Below are 18,021 nucleotides of genomic sequence, written 5' to 3'. Positions count from 1 at the left end.
GGAGCGTGCAGTTGGCATGCTGACAGCAGGAATGTCAACCAGAGCTGTTGCTGGTGTATTGAATGTTCATTTCTCTACCATAAGCCGTCTCCAAAGGCGTTTCAGAGAATTTGGCAGTACATCCAACCAGCCTCACAACCACAGACCACGTGTAACCACAGCAGCCCAGGACCTCCACATCCAGCATGTTCACCTCCAAGATGGTCAGAGACCAGCCACTCGGACAGCTGCTGCTTATTGTGGCAGTCTAAGGCACACCTGTGCACTAATCATGGTGTCTAATCAGCATCTTGATATGGAACACCTGTGAGGTGGGATGGATTATCTCAGCAAAGAAGAAGTGCTCACTGTCACAGGTTTAGACAGATTTGTGGACAATATTTGAGAGAAATGGTGATATTGTGTATGTGGAAAAAGTTTTAGATCTTTGAATTAATCTCATAAAAAATGGGAGCAAAAACAAAAGTGTTGCGTTTGTATTTTTGTTGAGTGTAATTATTGATAACTCGGGTTTTCCAGGTGACCGGAAGCTGCTCCTCACCTGTAGCTCAGATTGTTACGTCACTGCGGGTCACCGGGTTTTTGCTGGTCTTTTTTCGCGCGCACCTGCCCTCCTGCTCGTGCGTCCTGACCCCGAGGACGCGGGCCCAAAAGGACGTGGGGGTGAGCGCGCGTCTCGCGTCCTGGTGTCTGTCCGTCCTCCCGGCCGCGGCTCCGGACAGATGAAGGCGGCCGCGGGGCTCTTTCCTCCCCGGTGGGAGGATCGGACGCGGCAGAGGGCAGGTCCAGCAGGGCGCGGTCTCCTTCTTCTCCCGCGGCACCTCATCTGGACTCTAGTCGGACCTTCCCACCGCTGCCAGCCGCCACAGGGCCGCATTGAGAGCAGAGCCGAGAGGCACAAACCGCTGCGGGGAGCCCTCTGACCGCCGGGACCCGGAGCCCGGCCAGCCCACGCACCGCGCGCCTCCGTGTCTGTCTGTCTGTCGGCCGTTTCTCACAGCTCCGACACGGTGGGGCAGCTTTGAACCTGCCTGCCAAGATAAACTCACCTCGCCTATTTATGCCCCTGCCGCCGCGTGCACTCTGGACAGGAGCGTGTCTGCGCGCAGAGGACAGGTTCACGGCTCTGCGGCTCGTCTCCAGCGGCGCACTTGGCCACTTTTACGCGCGACGGAATGGCGACTTTCGGGGACCCTGGGATGAGTCCCGCTGCGTTATCTCCGCTCTAAGATTAAAGAAAAAAGGGAAGGAGACACTCCTGAAGACGCGTGGCGCGGCTCCGGGGGCGGAATGCTGCTGCCGACGCTGGTGACGTGCCTCGCCGGGTGCGCCTTCCTCCTCTCCCCGGGCAGCGAGGGCTGCGGGCCGGGCAGAGGCTACGGCAAGAGGCGCTCGCCGCGGAAGCTGGCGCCGCTCGCCTACAAGCAGTTCAGCCCCAACGTGGCGGAGAAAACCCTGGGGGCCAGCGGGAGGTACGAGGGGAAGATCACCCGGAACTCGGAGCGCTTCAAGGAGCTCACCCCCAACTACAACCCCGATATCATCTTCAAGGACGAGGAGAACACAGGTGCAGACCGCATGATGACACAGGTAACCGGCTGCTAAAAAAAAACCCGGTTCTGGTGGAGGATTTCTGCCTCTTCTTCTCGGTGCACTTTGCCCGGTCTTTAAACGCGTGGACGCTGTTATCTGTTCCGCATTTCTCAAGACTCTCCTGCACAGAAACAATCACTATTTTACACATTTATGACGATTTTAAGCAACAAAAAAAAGAAGAATCATCTGATGAATTCGAGAAAGTGGCTCAAGTGCCGTTTTCTCGAATTCATCAGATGATTCTTCTTTTTTTGTGCTTAAAATCGATATAAAGGTCGATTTTCTGATTGCACAAGTCACCCTCTCAGTCGATGCTTCTTTTTGGCACAGCAGGAGCTGATCTGTGGAGCTCCACTGTGCACAACTCCGTGCGTAAAAGACGGGCAACCCCGCCTTGAATGAGAGACGCACAAAACGGCACAAAAGGATGCTTAGATAAGACAGAAGTGACACAAAAAATGGCTCAGAGGTTGCTAAAATCCCACAAAAAGACACATACATGACACAAAATTAACCAAAATGATGCTTAAATAAGAGAAATGACAGAAGAAGACCCCAAAATGACACGGAGAGGTGTTGAAATGGCATGAAAATGACGCAAAATGCACAAACTGCACAAAAGGATGCTTAAAAAAGAGAAAAACGCACAAAATTCAGTGGAAGATTATTCTTTACACCCCCCCCCCCCCCCTTTTTCTTCGCTCTTAAAGTGGATTTTCTGATTGCACAAGTCACCCTCCAAGTCGATGCTTCTTGTTGACACAGTCGGAGCTGATCTGTGGAGCTCCACTGTGGCCAACTCCGTGCGTAAAAAAGGGGCAACCCCGTCTAAAAATGTTCGGAAAAGCGGTCGCTCTTAATTAAAACACTGCCCGCTCTGTTTTAACGTCGTGTTTCTTGGTGGAAAAACAGCCAAAAGTTGGTTAAGAGCCCCGGGGTCAGAGCGTGTCCTGATGTTTACCGTTTTTAGCCCCACAGTCGCCTTTTTGGACTGTCAGAAAATTTTTACGACACCGTCACTGATGTGGCCCCGGCTGGAATTTATTTGACTCCCAATTTCCCCAGGAATAAAAGTATTTATATCTGGCTCTGGTGACCGCGGGCTTCCTCCCGTTTATGTCCACAGACAGGACCCACGTGGGGGGAATGAAAGCGCGTGTCTGGAGCTGTCACCTCGCTGCGCGCACTGCAAGAAATATCCACAAAGATCGGTTTATTCCAAACGAAGCAGATTTAACAGCTTAAATTAATCGATTTTGTGCTTTTTTCTCTCCTTTCTGGTCACCAGAAATGTCTCCAACTCGCAGCAGAAGTAAAATCAGCTGTAATAATGAGTCAAAAGTTCGGATACATCGTGACATTTTTTGCAGCGCGCACCCGGAGCGGCTGACCTGCGCACAATTTATGGGCTCCAACCCGCAGGAGACAGCCTCCTGTTTGTCTTTTACTATTCCGTGTTACTTTTTTGTTTGTTTTCGCAGCGCACATGTGCAGAAATAGCTTCACTTCGCTTGTGTCGGAGCCTTAATTATGCGGATTTTTTATGTTCTTTTACTGTTTTATTCGCTTTTTCCTGGGCGCTGAACGGACGCGACTGTTCAGGGGCAATAAGTGGCACTTTGCACGTTCAATTAGCTCCATTAATGCCTTCATATATTCACATGGAAGCTCCTGCAACGCACATATTATCTTTTTTAACACCGTTTTGGTAATTATGACTGTTTTTGTTGTAGGAGACGTGCGTAAAAGTAGCTCCAAAGAAGCCAGATTGCGTCCTTGTCAGCAAATCAAAGCTTTGAATTTCATAAAATGCTCCAAACAGCGTTCCTCCGTTTAAATCAAGTGAAGTCGCCTCTGTTTTCCTGAGATTTTGGTCCCTTCTTCGGGAGAAAATGTGACTTTTCGCGGCTCACATAGGCGCGTGTTGTCCAATGTTTGTGCAGTCAGCGGTTTGGTGCTAAAACCTCCTACAGAAAACCCCCGTCGGTGTGTATACCTTGAAAGGAAAACCAACAAAAATCTATCGTCTGATTTATGGAGTCCAGCTCGTTGCTGCGACCGCACAGAGAAAACACAAGAAAATCCACCGCTGGACACCGTGAAAAGGCATCTGTGGCCGCCGAGCCGCGAGCTATTCTTATCACAGCCGCCATGGAAAGAGACATTTATAGGGTTTAATCCCAGTTTGCAGCCTCAATAGACCCGAGATTCATGAATGGCTGCATCACTAAAAGCTTTGAGGGGCTGCAGGGAACCACGCGGAGTGGATTTAATAAGACTGTCTCATTCTGATTCCTCTCATTGCATGTGACACTCAGTGGAATAAAACCAACAAAATCTTCAGGTTTTATTGAAATCTGAGCGTTTGGACTCACGAGTTTGATATTTTGACCTTTAACTGACTAGAAAAGTGTCATTTTGGAAGCTTTAATTGAATAAAAATGGCTGAGAAGAGATTAAAAATACAAGTGAGATCTTGTTTTAACTTAAAAATACCAAAATATAAACGTTAAATGGCATTTTTTTAAAGAAAAATCTTGCTAAAATTAGAGCTGCAAATGTTCCTTTATTGACTCTAACTGGTCAAAATCAAACCAAATGTATGATTATTTACTTAAAACTTCCTCCAGTTTGAATCCAGATCTGGTCATTTTTGTGCCCTCATTCATATGTTTTATTGTCATTCATCATCTTTGTACAAAAACAAAAAAAGCCCCCCCCCCCCCCCCCCCCCCTTTTTTTAAGTAACATCAGGTTTGACTAACAGAATTAGCGCCCCTCATCTGGGCAATCTGTGTTAATGTTTAATGCTTCGTCCCCTAATCCGAACCCAAATGGCATGAAAATGACACAAAAACGCACAAAATTACACAAAATAATGTTTAAATAAGAGAGAAATGACAAAAAGACCAAAAAAGATGCTAAAATACCACAACAAGATGCATACATGACATGAAGAAGTGTTAATGACAAAAATGACACAAAGGCTGCTGCAATATCACAAAAAGACACAAAAATGACATGAAAATGACACAAAACTACACGAGGATGCTTAAATAGGAGAAATATGACACAAGAAGACGCACAAAAAAATCCAAAAAGGATGTGAAAATGCCACAAAAATACACAATAATGACACGGAGAGGTGTTAATATGACACGAAAATGCACAAAACTACACAAGAGGATGCTTAAATAACACAAAAATGACATAAAAAGACACAAATAACATGAAAATGTCACAAAAATACACAATAATGACACGGAGAGGTGTTAATATGACACGAAAATGCACAAAACTACACAAGAGGATGCTTAAATAACACAAAAATGACATAAAAAGACACAAATAACATGAAAATGTCACATAAATGCTCAAATTTGCACAATAAGATTCTTACATAAGAGAAAAATTACACAATAAGACACAAAAGCATGCTAAAATACCACAAAAAGGCACATAAATGACATGGAGAGCTGTTAAAATGATGCATAATTGCACAAAACTACACAAAAAGATGCTTAAACGACACAAAAATGACAGAGAGGTGTTAAAATGACATGAAAATGACACAAAACGACAAAATTGACACAAAAAGATGCTAAAATAACAAAAATAGGTTTAAATTAAGCCATTTACTGGTTGTATGAGAAGTTATTGCAAAAAATCCTACGTGTATTTACAATAAAATGTTAGTTTTTGATATTTTCCATAAATAGAATATGATGAGTGTCCAGAATGCAGTAAAACAGAGTGTTCTAAAGAACCAAAGTGACTCTATTGGTTGTAGAAACCTGCCCAGGTGTGTCTGGAGCTCACCTGAGGGACGATGCCGAGGATTGGATGGAGGATTTATTTGGACGGATCGGTTCAATAGACCCTCTCACCTCTTGTGTTTGCTCTCCCCGACCAGACTCCAGGTATAGAGGGACGCTGAGGACCCGACATAGACTCACCACACAGAGCAAACAGTGGCGTGGCAGCAGTGCATTGTGGGAAGGCTGGAGCCACAGACAAGGGGGAGATGGGGTCTGGTGGATGCAGCTAGAAGGGGGCTTTATGAAGAGTCTTTAAAGAACATTTTACTTCATTTAGCCAAGAAGTAGCATCAAAATTAACTTTATAAGGTCATAAATGTAAAAGTACTGGAGTCTGTTTGAGAATAATGCATCATTTTAACTCAGTTTATCAGCGTGTTTTGGTCCTCACTGTTCGTTCATTTTTCACTGCAATCTAAAGTCCTGCAGCTCCACAGAAACAGACTGAAGGAGAGAGAATTAAAAAACGTCTTTTATGCAGAATGATGCCATTAGAATAGCAGAAAGAGACAAAGATGGCACAAAAAGATGCTAAAATAAGAGGAAAATGACACAAATTAACACAAAAGTGGCATGTCGAGATGTTAAAATGGCATGAAAATGACACAAAAGTGCACAAAACTACACAAAGGGATCCTTAAATAAGATGTAAATTACACAAAAAGACACAAAAATGACAGAGAGAGGTGTTAAAATTACACAAAAAGACACAAAAACACACAAAAGGATTCTTAAATAACACCAAAAAACACAAAATGACACTGAGAGGTGTTAAAATGACATGAAAGTGACACAAAAGTGGACATAACGACACAAAAGAATGCTTAAATAACACAAAAATGGCACAAAAGGATGCTAAAATAGCACAAGAAGACACAAAAATGACACAAAGGGATGCTGCAATATCACAAAAAGACACAAAAATGAGATGAAAATGACACAAAAATGCACAAAACTACACAAAGGGATGCTTAAATAAGAGCAAAAAATAAACAAAAATTACACAAAAAGACACGCAAATGACATGGAGAGGTGTTAAAATGACATGAACCTTGCTGTCAAGTATTGGGGCTGCAGATAGGCTTCATCTTAATGTGTATTTTGTATTATTGTTCAGTAACTAAAGCTGCCAGATGAATGTAGTATGAACAACAGTCCTGGAGCTGCAGAAAATGGAAATACTGAAGTAGAAATGTCTGACTGACGTTTAGTTTTAATTACAAAGTAATATTTATCCATGTCTGTTTCCAGCGCTGCAAAGACAAGCTGAACTCTCTGGCCATCTCGGTGATGAACCTCTGGCCCGGGGTCCGGCTGCGGGTCACTGAGGGCTGGGACGAGGACGGCCATCACTCGGAGGAGTCGCTGCACTACGAGGGCCGGGCGGTGGACATCACCACGTCAGACCGTGACCGGAACAAGTACGCCATGTTGGCTCGACTGGCGGTGGAGGCCGGCTTTGATTGGGTCTACTACGAGTCCAAAGCCCACATCCACTGCAGCGTCAAGTCAGGTGAGTTCACAGGTTAGAAGATTCTTAAAAGAGGAAGAGCATGAAGGCGACCTGTATGGCCCTAAACACATCTGAGTGTTCTAGGACAAGAAGTTCCAGGATAATAGATTTACTCCCAAAGAAATCCTGGATAGGAGGGTAGAACCACAACCTGATGGAGGGATTATATATCTCATCCAGCCTGGGAACACAGATAGGTAGGTAGGTTGGTAGGGCTCCTCTACCCTACAACCAAACCATACAGCTGAAGACCGTACTACTTCAAGTTTGAGGGTAGAACCAGAACCTGATGGAGGGATTATGTATCTCATCTGGCCTGGGAACATAGATAGATAGGTAGATAGATGGGTAGGTTGGTAGGGCTCCTCTACCCTACAACCAAACCATATAGCTGAAGATCGTACTACTTCAAGCTTGTGGGCAGAACCAAATGGAGGGATGATGTATCTCATCTGGCCTAGGAACATAGATGGATAGTCAGATAGATATATGGATAGGTAGGTAGATTCAGAAAACTTTATTTGTCCTCAGGGTGTAATTAAGGTAGATGGGTAGCTGGAGGTCTTCTACCCTACAACCAAACCATACAAGTGAAGATTGTACTTCTTCTAATTTGACCTTGAAGTCCTCCCACCTACTCAGCTCTGGTTAATTACTCATCAAACTCAATTACAAACAGAAACAGCCCCCTGAAATTAGCTTTTTAGCATTTCAAGTTACTACTTTAACACTTAACGTGGCATGGCATCAAACTTGAATGTCGTAGTTGTGCAAAAATGTCACACAACTCGCCTTGAAGTTGGCTAATATTTCAGCTTTACGACACAAAGACTCCAAACCTTCACCTCTAACTCACAGAAACACCTAATCTTGTGTAAATAACCAAAAGTCTCCGTAGAAGTTTCACAAACGTCCGCTGCCTTTTCTTTCTAACGGTTTACTTTCACCCTCTTTCCCCTGATCACTAACCCTCTTCCTGGAAGTCTCTCGTTTTTTCCTTCTTCATCAGCCACTCACTTCGTGTTTCCTCAGCTCTGGCGTCCCTCCTGAAATTTGGCTTCTTTCAGTTGTTTGTGGCTTCCTTGCTTTTCTCACACAGAAGCAGCCTCATCTGTACTTTATACCACCTCATATCTGAGCAGAATTCATGAATCAGACTGTGTGCTAAGTATTTCTGTCGTCTATACTAACTTAAAGTTAGCTGCTCAGCTACCAGACCACATATCCACCTATTAATTTGCCATGGGTCGATTTAAAATTTGCCGCTTCCGTTGTCTGTTGCTGGTAGAAGGACATCATTTGGTCACATTTCTGAAATGTCTGCACCATGAGAAGAACAAGAAAATCTTCATTTGTAAACTTGCTAGCAACTCTGTCTTTGATTTTCTGGATGTTTAGTCACGAAACAAACAGGTAGTCCATCGTTGTGCTTGTGTGTAAATAGTTTACTTGTGTGTAAATATATCGAAACAAGGTCAGCTGGGTCGGCTGAGACAAGCACAGTCATCCACAGGACACTTTTTGGTAGCTTTGCTAATTATGCTAATGTTGCTTTAATGTAAGAAGGAGGTTGATTCAGGTGACCTTGTTCCTGGACATTGTATAGATAGTCTCTAGCTCTTTAACAGGCAGGTTTAGGACATTTACCCAACAAAATCCTTCTGCAGGAGACTAAACAAACTTTTAAGGAGCTCTACTCTTGTTTCCACCAGAGGAATCAGGGTCTAAAAGAAGTTCCAGGGTGATAGTTACATCCCAAGATTGTTGGGTTGGATTGTACTGTGTACTTTCCACGACAGTTATTTGGGGCAGGGGCGAAGTTGCATCAGCGTTTGCAGGAACAACTTCCTAAGAACTGTGGCTATGGCATAGAATCCACCAACTTGGACCACAACGTCAATTCCGGGTGCTCCAAAACTACAACAGTAGACGTAACCGACGGTTGATGTTAGAGAGGAGAAGACTGCTGATTGGACATGGAGAAGCAAAAAAGATTGTTATCTACGTTCCAGGGCTGCTCAGAAATACCTACCCTGGAGTAGGTACTTACTTCTCTCTTGAAAACAGCATTGAAAAAAGTTCTTGAGGTGGTTTCTTCTGGACGGAACATGGTAAAAGGTTCTAGTCGCTCTAAACTGACCTGCAAGTTCCTATGGCAAAAAATGGTTTGTAAGGACTCCTGGTTAGTTCTTTAAAGATATTATTTGTACCCCTGGAGTACAAGAAGCCTTTTTTTGTGAAGCTGTACCTGCATTTCAGGCAGTGGAACTGGAGTCTAAAAGAAGTTCCACAATAGATTTACTCCCAAAGAAATCCCCGATCAAAGAGTAGAACCAGAATCCCACCTGCTGGAGGGATAATACATCTCATCTGGCCTGGGAACACAGATAGAGTGAGTTCTGTGTCAGCTAGCACAGAGCATTGTGGAGGTTTAGCTAGAAAAGGAGCACCATGACAAAGTCTTCTGTGACACTAAATGACCTTTCAGAAGAGCGAAGGAAGTTACTTGAAGCTGGGACAGCAATTGTACTGTGAATTACTAAATTACTGAATGATAGCCTCACATTTATTAAGATAATGATTCGTATTTACGACAACAGTAAATGTAAACAAACTTAGGTTTGGGCAGATACCATTCAGTTCAGTAGAGAGAGATGGATGGATGGATAAATAGATAAATAGAAAGAAATTAGATAGATGGACAGACATTGGATAGCATTAGATAGATGCATGGACATTAGATGGATGGATGGATAGACTGGTAGATGGATAGATGGAGGTCCTCTGCCGCTATCTGCAGCCTGTTTTAAGGCAGCCTGGATCTCCAATCATGTTCCAGCCACAAGAACTGCCTAAAGAGCATCTTTCAAGTCAATTTTTCAGTGGGGAAAAAAGAAGTTCCTGTGAAGGTCTTGACAATCAGCGACGCCAAACTCACCATACATACTCACCCCAACAGACCTCCATGGTTTTATTTCCTACACGTTCATAGGACTGGTGTCACGTTTTGGTCAAAGCTGTTGGATTCTCAGCCGTAATGGAAACAGAAAGCTGAAAGTGTTGCTGTAAATGTTTGCACCACCTTGTTCCTGTCTCGACTTCCTGCCACTTTCTGAAAGTACAAGAATGTCGTGGATTGTTTGACTACTCTGGTAGCATTTTTACAAAACCTGCAACACCAGATTAGCTTATTTGCCTTTTGTTCATTGTGTGATGACACGGCAACGTGGAGCTACAGATCCAGAATCTGTTGGTAGATGGTCCAACAACCAAATCCAAAAGAAATCAACCTTAAAATGTAGTTTTTTTATCGTCTCAACCACAAACTGACAGTTAAACAGCAGGAACTGGCTCCTTTGCCTAATCTTTGTAGGGTTTTCTGTGACAGTTCTTCTAAGGTTCCTTGAGAAGTTTCAAGGGCTCTTGGTGGAAACACAACTTCTAAGACTTAAAGCACCTCCAGACCTGATCCAGAAGTAGATATGGAACTCATTATTCAGTACAGACAGAGTTGTTATTATGTTGTTGCTAGAAAACTTCTGACACATCACAGTCCAGCCTGTTGATGAAAAAATGTGCAGTTAACTTGAGAAGTAGCACCAGTGTGTCGCCCAGAGGTGGACAGATGTGTGCTGAAAGTCTCGGCCTCTTGTTAAAATGCATCAGAATAAACTCCCGCTGACACATTTTACTCTGAGTGGTAACTGAGATTTTCCTTTTCTTTTTCTCCCTTTTCCTGCTTCACCTCTCCTTTCCCTTCCTCCTCCTCCTCTTCCTCTCTTCTTCCCTCCCAGATCGGGTTGCGAGGGCCCAGTCCTTGACTTGATCAGAAGGGCAACCAATCAAGCTGGTATTTTTTCCATGTTTTTGATTTCTCCTTTTTTTATTTTTTCTCCTTTTTTTCTCTTCAAAATTCCTCAAAAACAAGGCAAAGAACAGAAATGGTTTCTTGGGAAGATAAATCTGACCGGCTGAGGAAAAGTTGTAACTGATGAGCACTTAAAGGTGCTTTAAAGGCGGCGAGAGGAAACGACCACTAGGGGGCAGCAAGGACTGGACTGAAAACAGGGAAACATGGGGATTAATGGAGAATATTAACTCTTTTCACCTCAGACTTCAGCTGAGATCGATCCAGGAAGACGTTTAGGAAGGTAATATTTAGGAGAAATTGAACTTTTTTTTTAAACTTCTGCTGTTGAAAAACTGAAATTTTATTGATGAATTTAACCGATTATGTGGTTCCTGTGGGCCACTGGTTCATAAAAACTGGATGCTGCTACTATTAATCAAAAACTACAACCACTTATCCCTTATGTTCAGCTGTTTCTAGACGTTTATCCATAACTTTCTGCTCTCTCCTTGTTTTATCCATTACATTTCACTATTTTAGAATTTTGATACTTATGTTCAGTTTTTTCTTCTTTTTTTTTTTTTTTTTAGCAATTTATCCATTATTTTGAGCTTTTTCATCAATTTATCTGCTACTTTTACCTTTTTTTTAGCAGTTCATCTGTTAATTTACTTTTAGCTTTCACTCATTTTTTGATTTAAAAAAAATGCTGGCTTTGTCTTTCAACTGTTTAACAATTATGGTAAATTATCTGTAATTTTTGGTATTTTTTCCCTTTTTGTTATTAACTTCATATCTGTTTTCAGTCATTATTGGCCATTTTTTCCCCCACATTTTTAATTGAAGCAAAAAGGAAACGCAAACAATGGGTAGGTTTTTGTGTAAAAAGGAAATAAATTAAATTATCACGACTCTAAACTGATTTATGAAATGTCCGAAATGTTACAAATTACACTGCAAGTCCAATTTTTAATTTATTTTTATTATTACTAGTAGTAGTAATATTAATCAAAATAATAATTATTAGGATTTTATGATTATTATTTTAGATTATACAAGTATTTCACAATAATCATTATTGTATTATTAAATATGATAACAATAATAATCATAATTAATAATTTAATTAACATAATAATTGCCATTTTACTGCAATTATTATTATTGATATTTTATATTATTCCATAATAGCAAATTTATTTCAATTTAGATTTTATTCTTATTTTCTAAATATAATAATAATGTTGTTATTACAGCTAATATTTTGCTATTATTATTATTATTATTATTATTATTATTATTATTATTTTATATCATTATTATTTCTTAATAATAATTATTTTATTGTTTTAATTGAATATATCAATAATTATTATTTATTATTATTAGCATTATTATTTCATAACAATAATTGTTTTATCTTATTAAATAGAATTATAATTATTATTTTATTATGGCTGTTACTTTATATTATTGTTGCTATTATTTATTTTAAAAATCCTATTAATAAATATAATAATAATACCTTTAATCTACATTGTTACATTTAAATCTGTAATAATGAAAAACTGAAAATATTCTTATGAAAAGTCAGAAGTTTCAACTGTGTAAAATGTGTCAGCATTTTTTTTTGGAAAAAATATTCTATAAATAATGTAAAGATTTTCACAGGAGGCAACAAGTCAACATTTTAAATTTCCCTGAAAAATTAACTGCAAAATGATGAAAAACACATTTTACCTCATGTACACAGAGACATTTCAGAATTTTAACTTTTTTCCCCTGACACAATGAAAATCCATTCTTCTTTTCAAATCCTGATCTTTCTGCTCATAAATGTGGACCAAAGGACAAAACCGGACTATCAGTCATGTGATCTTTGATGATTAACCCGCTGGCTGGGTTTCTGCTCGCCTCCTTCCTCCTCCAGGTGACTTATCTTATCGCCTGGCCTCGGCTCTCCTGCCTTCCCCAAATATTTATCCCAGATAGACTTGAGACGGCTGTCCAGGGTCACTTTCAAGTGTCTGGACTCATTGTCACGAACACAATCCTACCTGAACTCACAACTACAAACACACGGACGCAAACAGGAGCTTTATCAGCTTATTGTTCCTTTATGTTCAGAGCGGGAAAGAAAAAAGTCAATATTTAGCTACAGGGAGTCGCAGAGATTTACTGTGTGCAGGAGCTTTGGTATGGAAGCTCAGAGCTGCCAAGAAAACAGAAACAGAAAAATGGTGAATAAATGTAGGTACACACGTGGACAAAATTGTTGGTACCCCTCAGTTAAAGAAGGAAAAACCCACAATTCTCACTGAAATCACTTGAAACTCACAAAAGCAACAATAAATAAAAATTTATTGAAAATTAAATAATCAAAAACAGCCATTACTTTTGAATTGTTGATTAACATAATTATTTAAAAAAACAAACTAATGAAACAGGCCTGGACAAAAATGATGGTACCTCTATAAAAGATTGGAAACTATTTGACCAGAGTGACATGATTAACTCAGGTGTGTCATTTAATTGACATCACAGGTGTTTCCAAACTCATAATCAGTCAGTCTGCCTATTTAAAGGGAGACAAGTAGTCACCCTGCTGTTTGGTGAAAAGGTGTGTACCACACTGAACATGGACAACAGAAAGCGAAGGAGAGAATTGTCCCAGGACATCCGAAAAAAAATTATAGACAAACATCTTAAAGGTAAAGGCTATAAGACCATCTCTAAACAGCTTGAAGTTCCTGTGACAACAGTGGCTCATATTATTCAGAAGTTCAAGACCCACGGGACAGTAGCCAACCTCCCTGGACGTGGCCGCAAGAGGAAAATTGATGACAAATTGAAGAGACGGATCGTTGGAATTGTATCCAAAGAGCCCAGAGCAACCTCCAAAGAAATTAAAGGTGAACTCCAAGGCCAAGGTACATCAGTGTCAGATCGCACCATCCGTCGTTGTTTGAGCCAAAGTGGACTTCATGGGAGACGACCAAGGAGGACACCACTGCTGAAAAAAACTCATAAAAAAGCCAGACTGGAATTTGCAAAAATGCATGTTGACAAGCCACAAAGCTTCTGGGAGAATGTCCTTTGGACAGATGAGACCAAACTGGAGCTTTTTGGTAAGGCACATCAACTCTATGTTCATAGACTCAAAAACCAAGCATACGAAGAAAAGAACACTGTCCCTACGGTGAAACATGGAGGAGGCTCAGTAATGTTTTGGGGCTGCTTTGCTGCATCTGGCACAGGGTGTCTTGAAAGTGTGCAAGGTACGATGAAATCTGAAGACTATCAAGGCATTCTGGAGAGAAATGTGCTGCCTAGTGTCAGAAAGCTTGGTCTCAGTCGCAGGTCATGGGTCTTCCAACAGGACAACGATCCAAAACACACAGCCAAAAACACCCAAGAATGGCTGAGAGAAAAGCGTTGGACTATTCTAAAGTGGCCTTCTATGAGCCCAGATCTGAATCCCATTGAACATATGTGGAAGGAGCTGAAACATGCCATTTGGAGAAGACACCCATCAAACCTGAGACAACTGGAGCTGTTTGCTCATGAGGAGTGGGCCAAAATACCTGTTGACAGCTGCAGAACGCTCATTGACAAATGCAGAAATCGTTTAATTGCAGTGATTGCCTCAAAAGGTTGTGCAACAAAATATTAAGTTATGGGTACCATCATTTTTGTCCAGCCCTGTTTCATTAGTTTGTTTTTTTAAATAGTTATGTTAATCAACAATTCAAAAGTGATGGCTGATTTTGATTATTTAATTTTCAATAAATTTTTATTTATTGTTACTTTTGTGAGTTTCAAGTGATTTCAGTGAGAATTGTGGGTTTTTCCTGCTTTAATTGAGGGGTACCAACAATTTTGTCCACGTGTGTAAATACCAAACACAGAGTCCATCTTCACATTTATGGCTTCTTCTTTTCTAAATGATTACACACCAAATCCAAAGCTGTGACTTTTTAAAAAATATATTGTTCTTTATATGGCTACACTATAAAAAAGAAAATTAAATCTGGTAGCAAGTGTGCTTAAGACTACTGTAATTGTTAAAACTGTAAAAAAAAAATTCAAATGATATAATCAACAAAATAATTGCCCATATTTTAGCCCTTGATTTAAAAAAAAACCAATTCTTTCAAAAAACAGCAATAATCTGGAAAATCTTTCCACTTATAGCTGATTTAAATGCTGTTAAACTGTAATTTTACAGCCATATAGTTTCCATTTTCAAATCTCAAGTTAAAAAATAAACAACATTTTGACAGTAAAGTGAAAAATGTGACTCAATATATGAATTGTTATAATGAAAATCACAGTTTTGACTCTTTCATGAGATTATTTCTTATGTTCAGCTTATTTTCATTAAATTATCCATCAGTTTATCAGATACAAGCAGGAAAAAAGAGATTAAAAAAGACTGAAATTCTAAACTATGACATTGTCTGTAGAATATTTGTGTGATCACGTTTTTGTGCTTCACATTCTAATGGTTTGAACCATCTCTGTCCTTCAGACCACTCAGTGGCGGCAAAGTCTGGAGGCTGTTTCCCCGGTGACTCCATGGTAACGGTGGCCGGCGGCGCTCAGAAGCCCATCAGCGACCTGCGACCCGGGGATCGAGTCTTGGCGTCTTCAGGCGGCGATGGCAGCGGCGAGCTGGTGTTCAGCGAAGTCCTGACCTTCCTGGACCGGGACCCGGAGACCCGGAGACTCTTCTACAGCTTGCAGACAGAATCCGGGGCTGAGCTCCACCTCACCGCCGCCCACCTGGTGTTCGTGTCTGAGGGGAACTGCTCAGAGGGGGCGGAGCCGACCCGCGGCGCCCTCAGGACTGCGTACGCCAGCGACACCCGGCCGGGACAGTGTGTGCTGGTGTCAGAGGGCGAGGCGGGTCGGACGAACCGGGAGGGCCGTCTGTCCCGGATCAGCCGGGTCGGCGTCACGGAGAGGACGGGGGCGTTCGCACCGCTGACCCAGCAGGGGACGCTGGTGGTGCACGGCGTGGTGGCGTCCTGCTACGCCGTGGTGGACCAGCACGCCCTGGCCCACTGGGCCTTCGCCCCGCTGAGGCTCATGCACAGCTGGACCGGATCCGTCGGGCGCCACCGCGACGGGATCCACTGGTACTCTCAGCTTTTACACTGGCTGGGCGAGAAGCTGCTGGACTCAGGACGTCTCCATCCGCTGGGCGTCGCTCAGGGCGACAGGTGAGGATGGAAGCAGGAAAAAACTAACAGAAAGCCACAAATCCAAACCTGAACAGAACCGAGAGCAACCTCCAGGAGATGCTGAGGCTCCTGATGGGAGGTTTTCAGCAGGAAAAAGGGAACTGTGACGTGACACAGACCAGTTTTTCCAAAATAATAGAAAGAACAATGTGGAAACAGAAAACAAGCAGATGTTTTTATCACTTTTGAAGTACTATGAAGCACCAAACCCTTAAAACTCTACTCTTAAAACACCTAAAGTTTAAAATACAGGGGGTCCTTGACTTACATCGGAGTTCCGTTCCTACGGATCGACGCAAGTCGAGTTTAAAGTTGGAACTCCGGCAAAAATGTAAACAAAACCGTTACATCATTACGATATCGATCAGTTCTTCGGAAACGTCATGTTCCAAGCGCTTAATTATGTCTAATTTCACTTCCATGGAGACGGCTTTCCCTTTCTTCCAAGCATCAGAAGAGTCTGATTTATGTTTGGGAACCATAATGAAGGGCAAAAAGTTAGTGAATGTAGCACAATCCAAGGTGGAGTACAACCGGAGAAAGTAAACAAAGCCGTCTTATAGCGACGTATTCGTCCACTGTTCTACCCAAATAGTTTCACATAACCAGTTCCAACAAAGCGCCGTAGGTCGAGGACGCCGTAAACCGAGGACCATCTGTAAGATTTACAAGAGTTGGTCTGAGATATTTCTATAATAATCCTTGTATTTTATAGGTTTAAAGCATATTTATTAGAAATTAATTGATAAATTAATGAAAAGCAGTTAATCAGTGTCCTTCATTTAATGGATTAGGAGTAATTTATGTCACACTTTAAGGACTTTCAGGTTGTAAATTAAGAAATTACATTATTTGGTTCTTTAAATGTCTTTTATTCCCTTCAAAGCATCTAAAATTTGCAAATAAATTATAGATTACAATCAATAAATATTGTTGTTACTTCATTAGAAATGGTTCGATTAATGGAAAATTTTATAAAAATGTGTTTAAATACATTTTCTGCATAATTTAAGGTTAATTTATGAAGTCAAACTGCCGTCAAATTGACCAAAAGCCATGAAAGCATCACTTCTCATGTCTACTGTAAATGTGTCTTTAATAGTTTGGTCACTAAAGTAATTTAATAAAACACTATTTTCCGAAATTTAATCTTTTAATACTGAGTAAGAATGCCCTTAAATTTTATTAATTTGTACCTGAGCTCGAATCAAAGTTCCAACTTTAATGTCACCTTAAATTAATGTTTTATTGCAACGTAAATGTAAATTAAGGTAAAACTGTTGGTTATTTTTCATGTTTTTATCCTATAACAACCCCTTAAACTGTGCTGACATTCCATTGAATTCACACTTTAACAATCATCAAAGCATTCAGTGACTTTAAGGTAGATTAGTGAGATTTTAAGGTGGAATTTTAAGGGATTTGGGTTCATAGTGACGTCCACAGGGATGCTGTGCTCTTTGTAAAAGAAGAAATGTTGTTTTTCTTCCAACAAATGTATGTAACGTACTGCTTTAATACAGAGATTTTAGAAGAAATGATAGAGTATTTAAGTATTGTTTGTTTACAGAAAATCCAATATGAAGTTATTATTATTATTGTTATTATGGGTGAAGAGATTTATTTTTGAAATTAAATTATATGGAAATGAGCTGTGTGTTGCTGCTTTAATGTCACGCATGAAAGTATTTTAACACGAACGATGCAAAGGAATATCCTGGACACACAGAAGACGCAAAGTGACAAAACGACGACAAAAGCAGACAGAAAGAGGCTTAAAAATCACCAAAGAGATGCAAAGTCACCACAAAATACCACAAATAGATGTAAAATGAGCACAAAGAGACGTATATTTGCCAACAAAAGACCACAAAGAGATACAAAACAACCTCAAAGAGATACAACACAAGCACAAGGATACAACAAAGGCCACAAATCCACTCACAGAGAAGCAAATTCATCACAAAGAGAGGAAAAATGGCCACAAAAATCCATAAA

At 41.0% G+C, this 18,021-nt stretch overlaps 1 protein-coding gene across 1 annotated transcript; it reads left to right on the top strand.

Annotated features, from left to right (window-relative positions):
• The first annotated feature begins 1,275 nt into the window (after positions 1–1,275).
• Positions 1,276–17,674, top strand: LOC110960806 (indian hedgehog B protein-like). The gene is made up of 3 exons (XM_051942311.1): positions 1,276–1,590; positions 6,666–6,927; positions 15,309–17,674. Exons 1-3 carry the CDS (start codon positions 1,291–1,293, stop codon positions 16,004–16,006), a joined length of 1,260 nt encoding a protein of 419 aa, XP_051798271.1. The 5' UTR covers positions 1,276–1,290; the 3' UTR covers positions 16,007–17,674.
• The last annotated feature ends 347 nt before the right edge of the window (positions 17,675–18,021 follow it).

This window comes from Acanthochromis polyacanthus, chromosome 22 (assembly GCF_021347895.1).
Source record: "Acanthochromis polyacanthus isolate Apoly-LR-REF ecotype Palm Island chromosome 22, KAUST_Apoly_ChrSc, whole genome shotgun sequence".
In the NCBI taxonomy this organism is placed as follows: Eukaryota; Metazoa; Chordata; class Actinopteri; family Pomacentridae; genus Acanthochromis; species Acanthochromis polyacanthus.
Note: the sequence above shows the minus strand (reverse complement) of the source record. Positions and strands in the feature narration are given on the sequence as shown.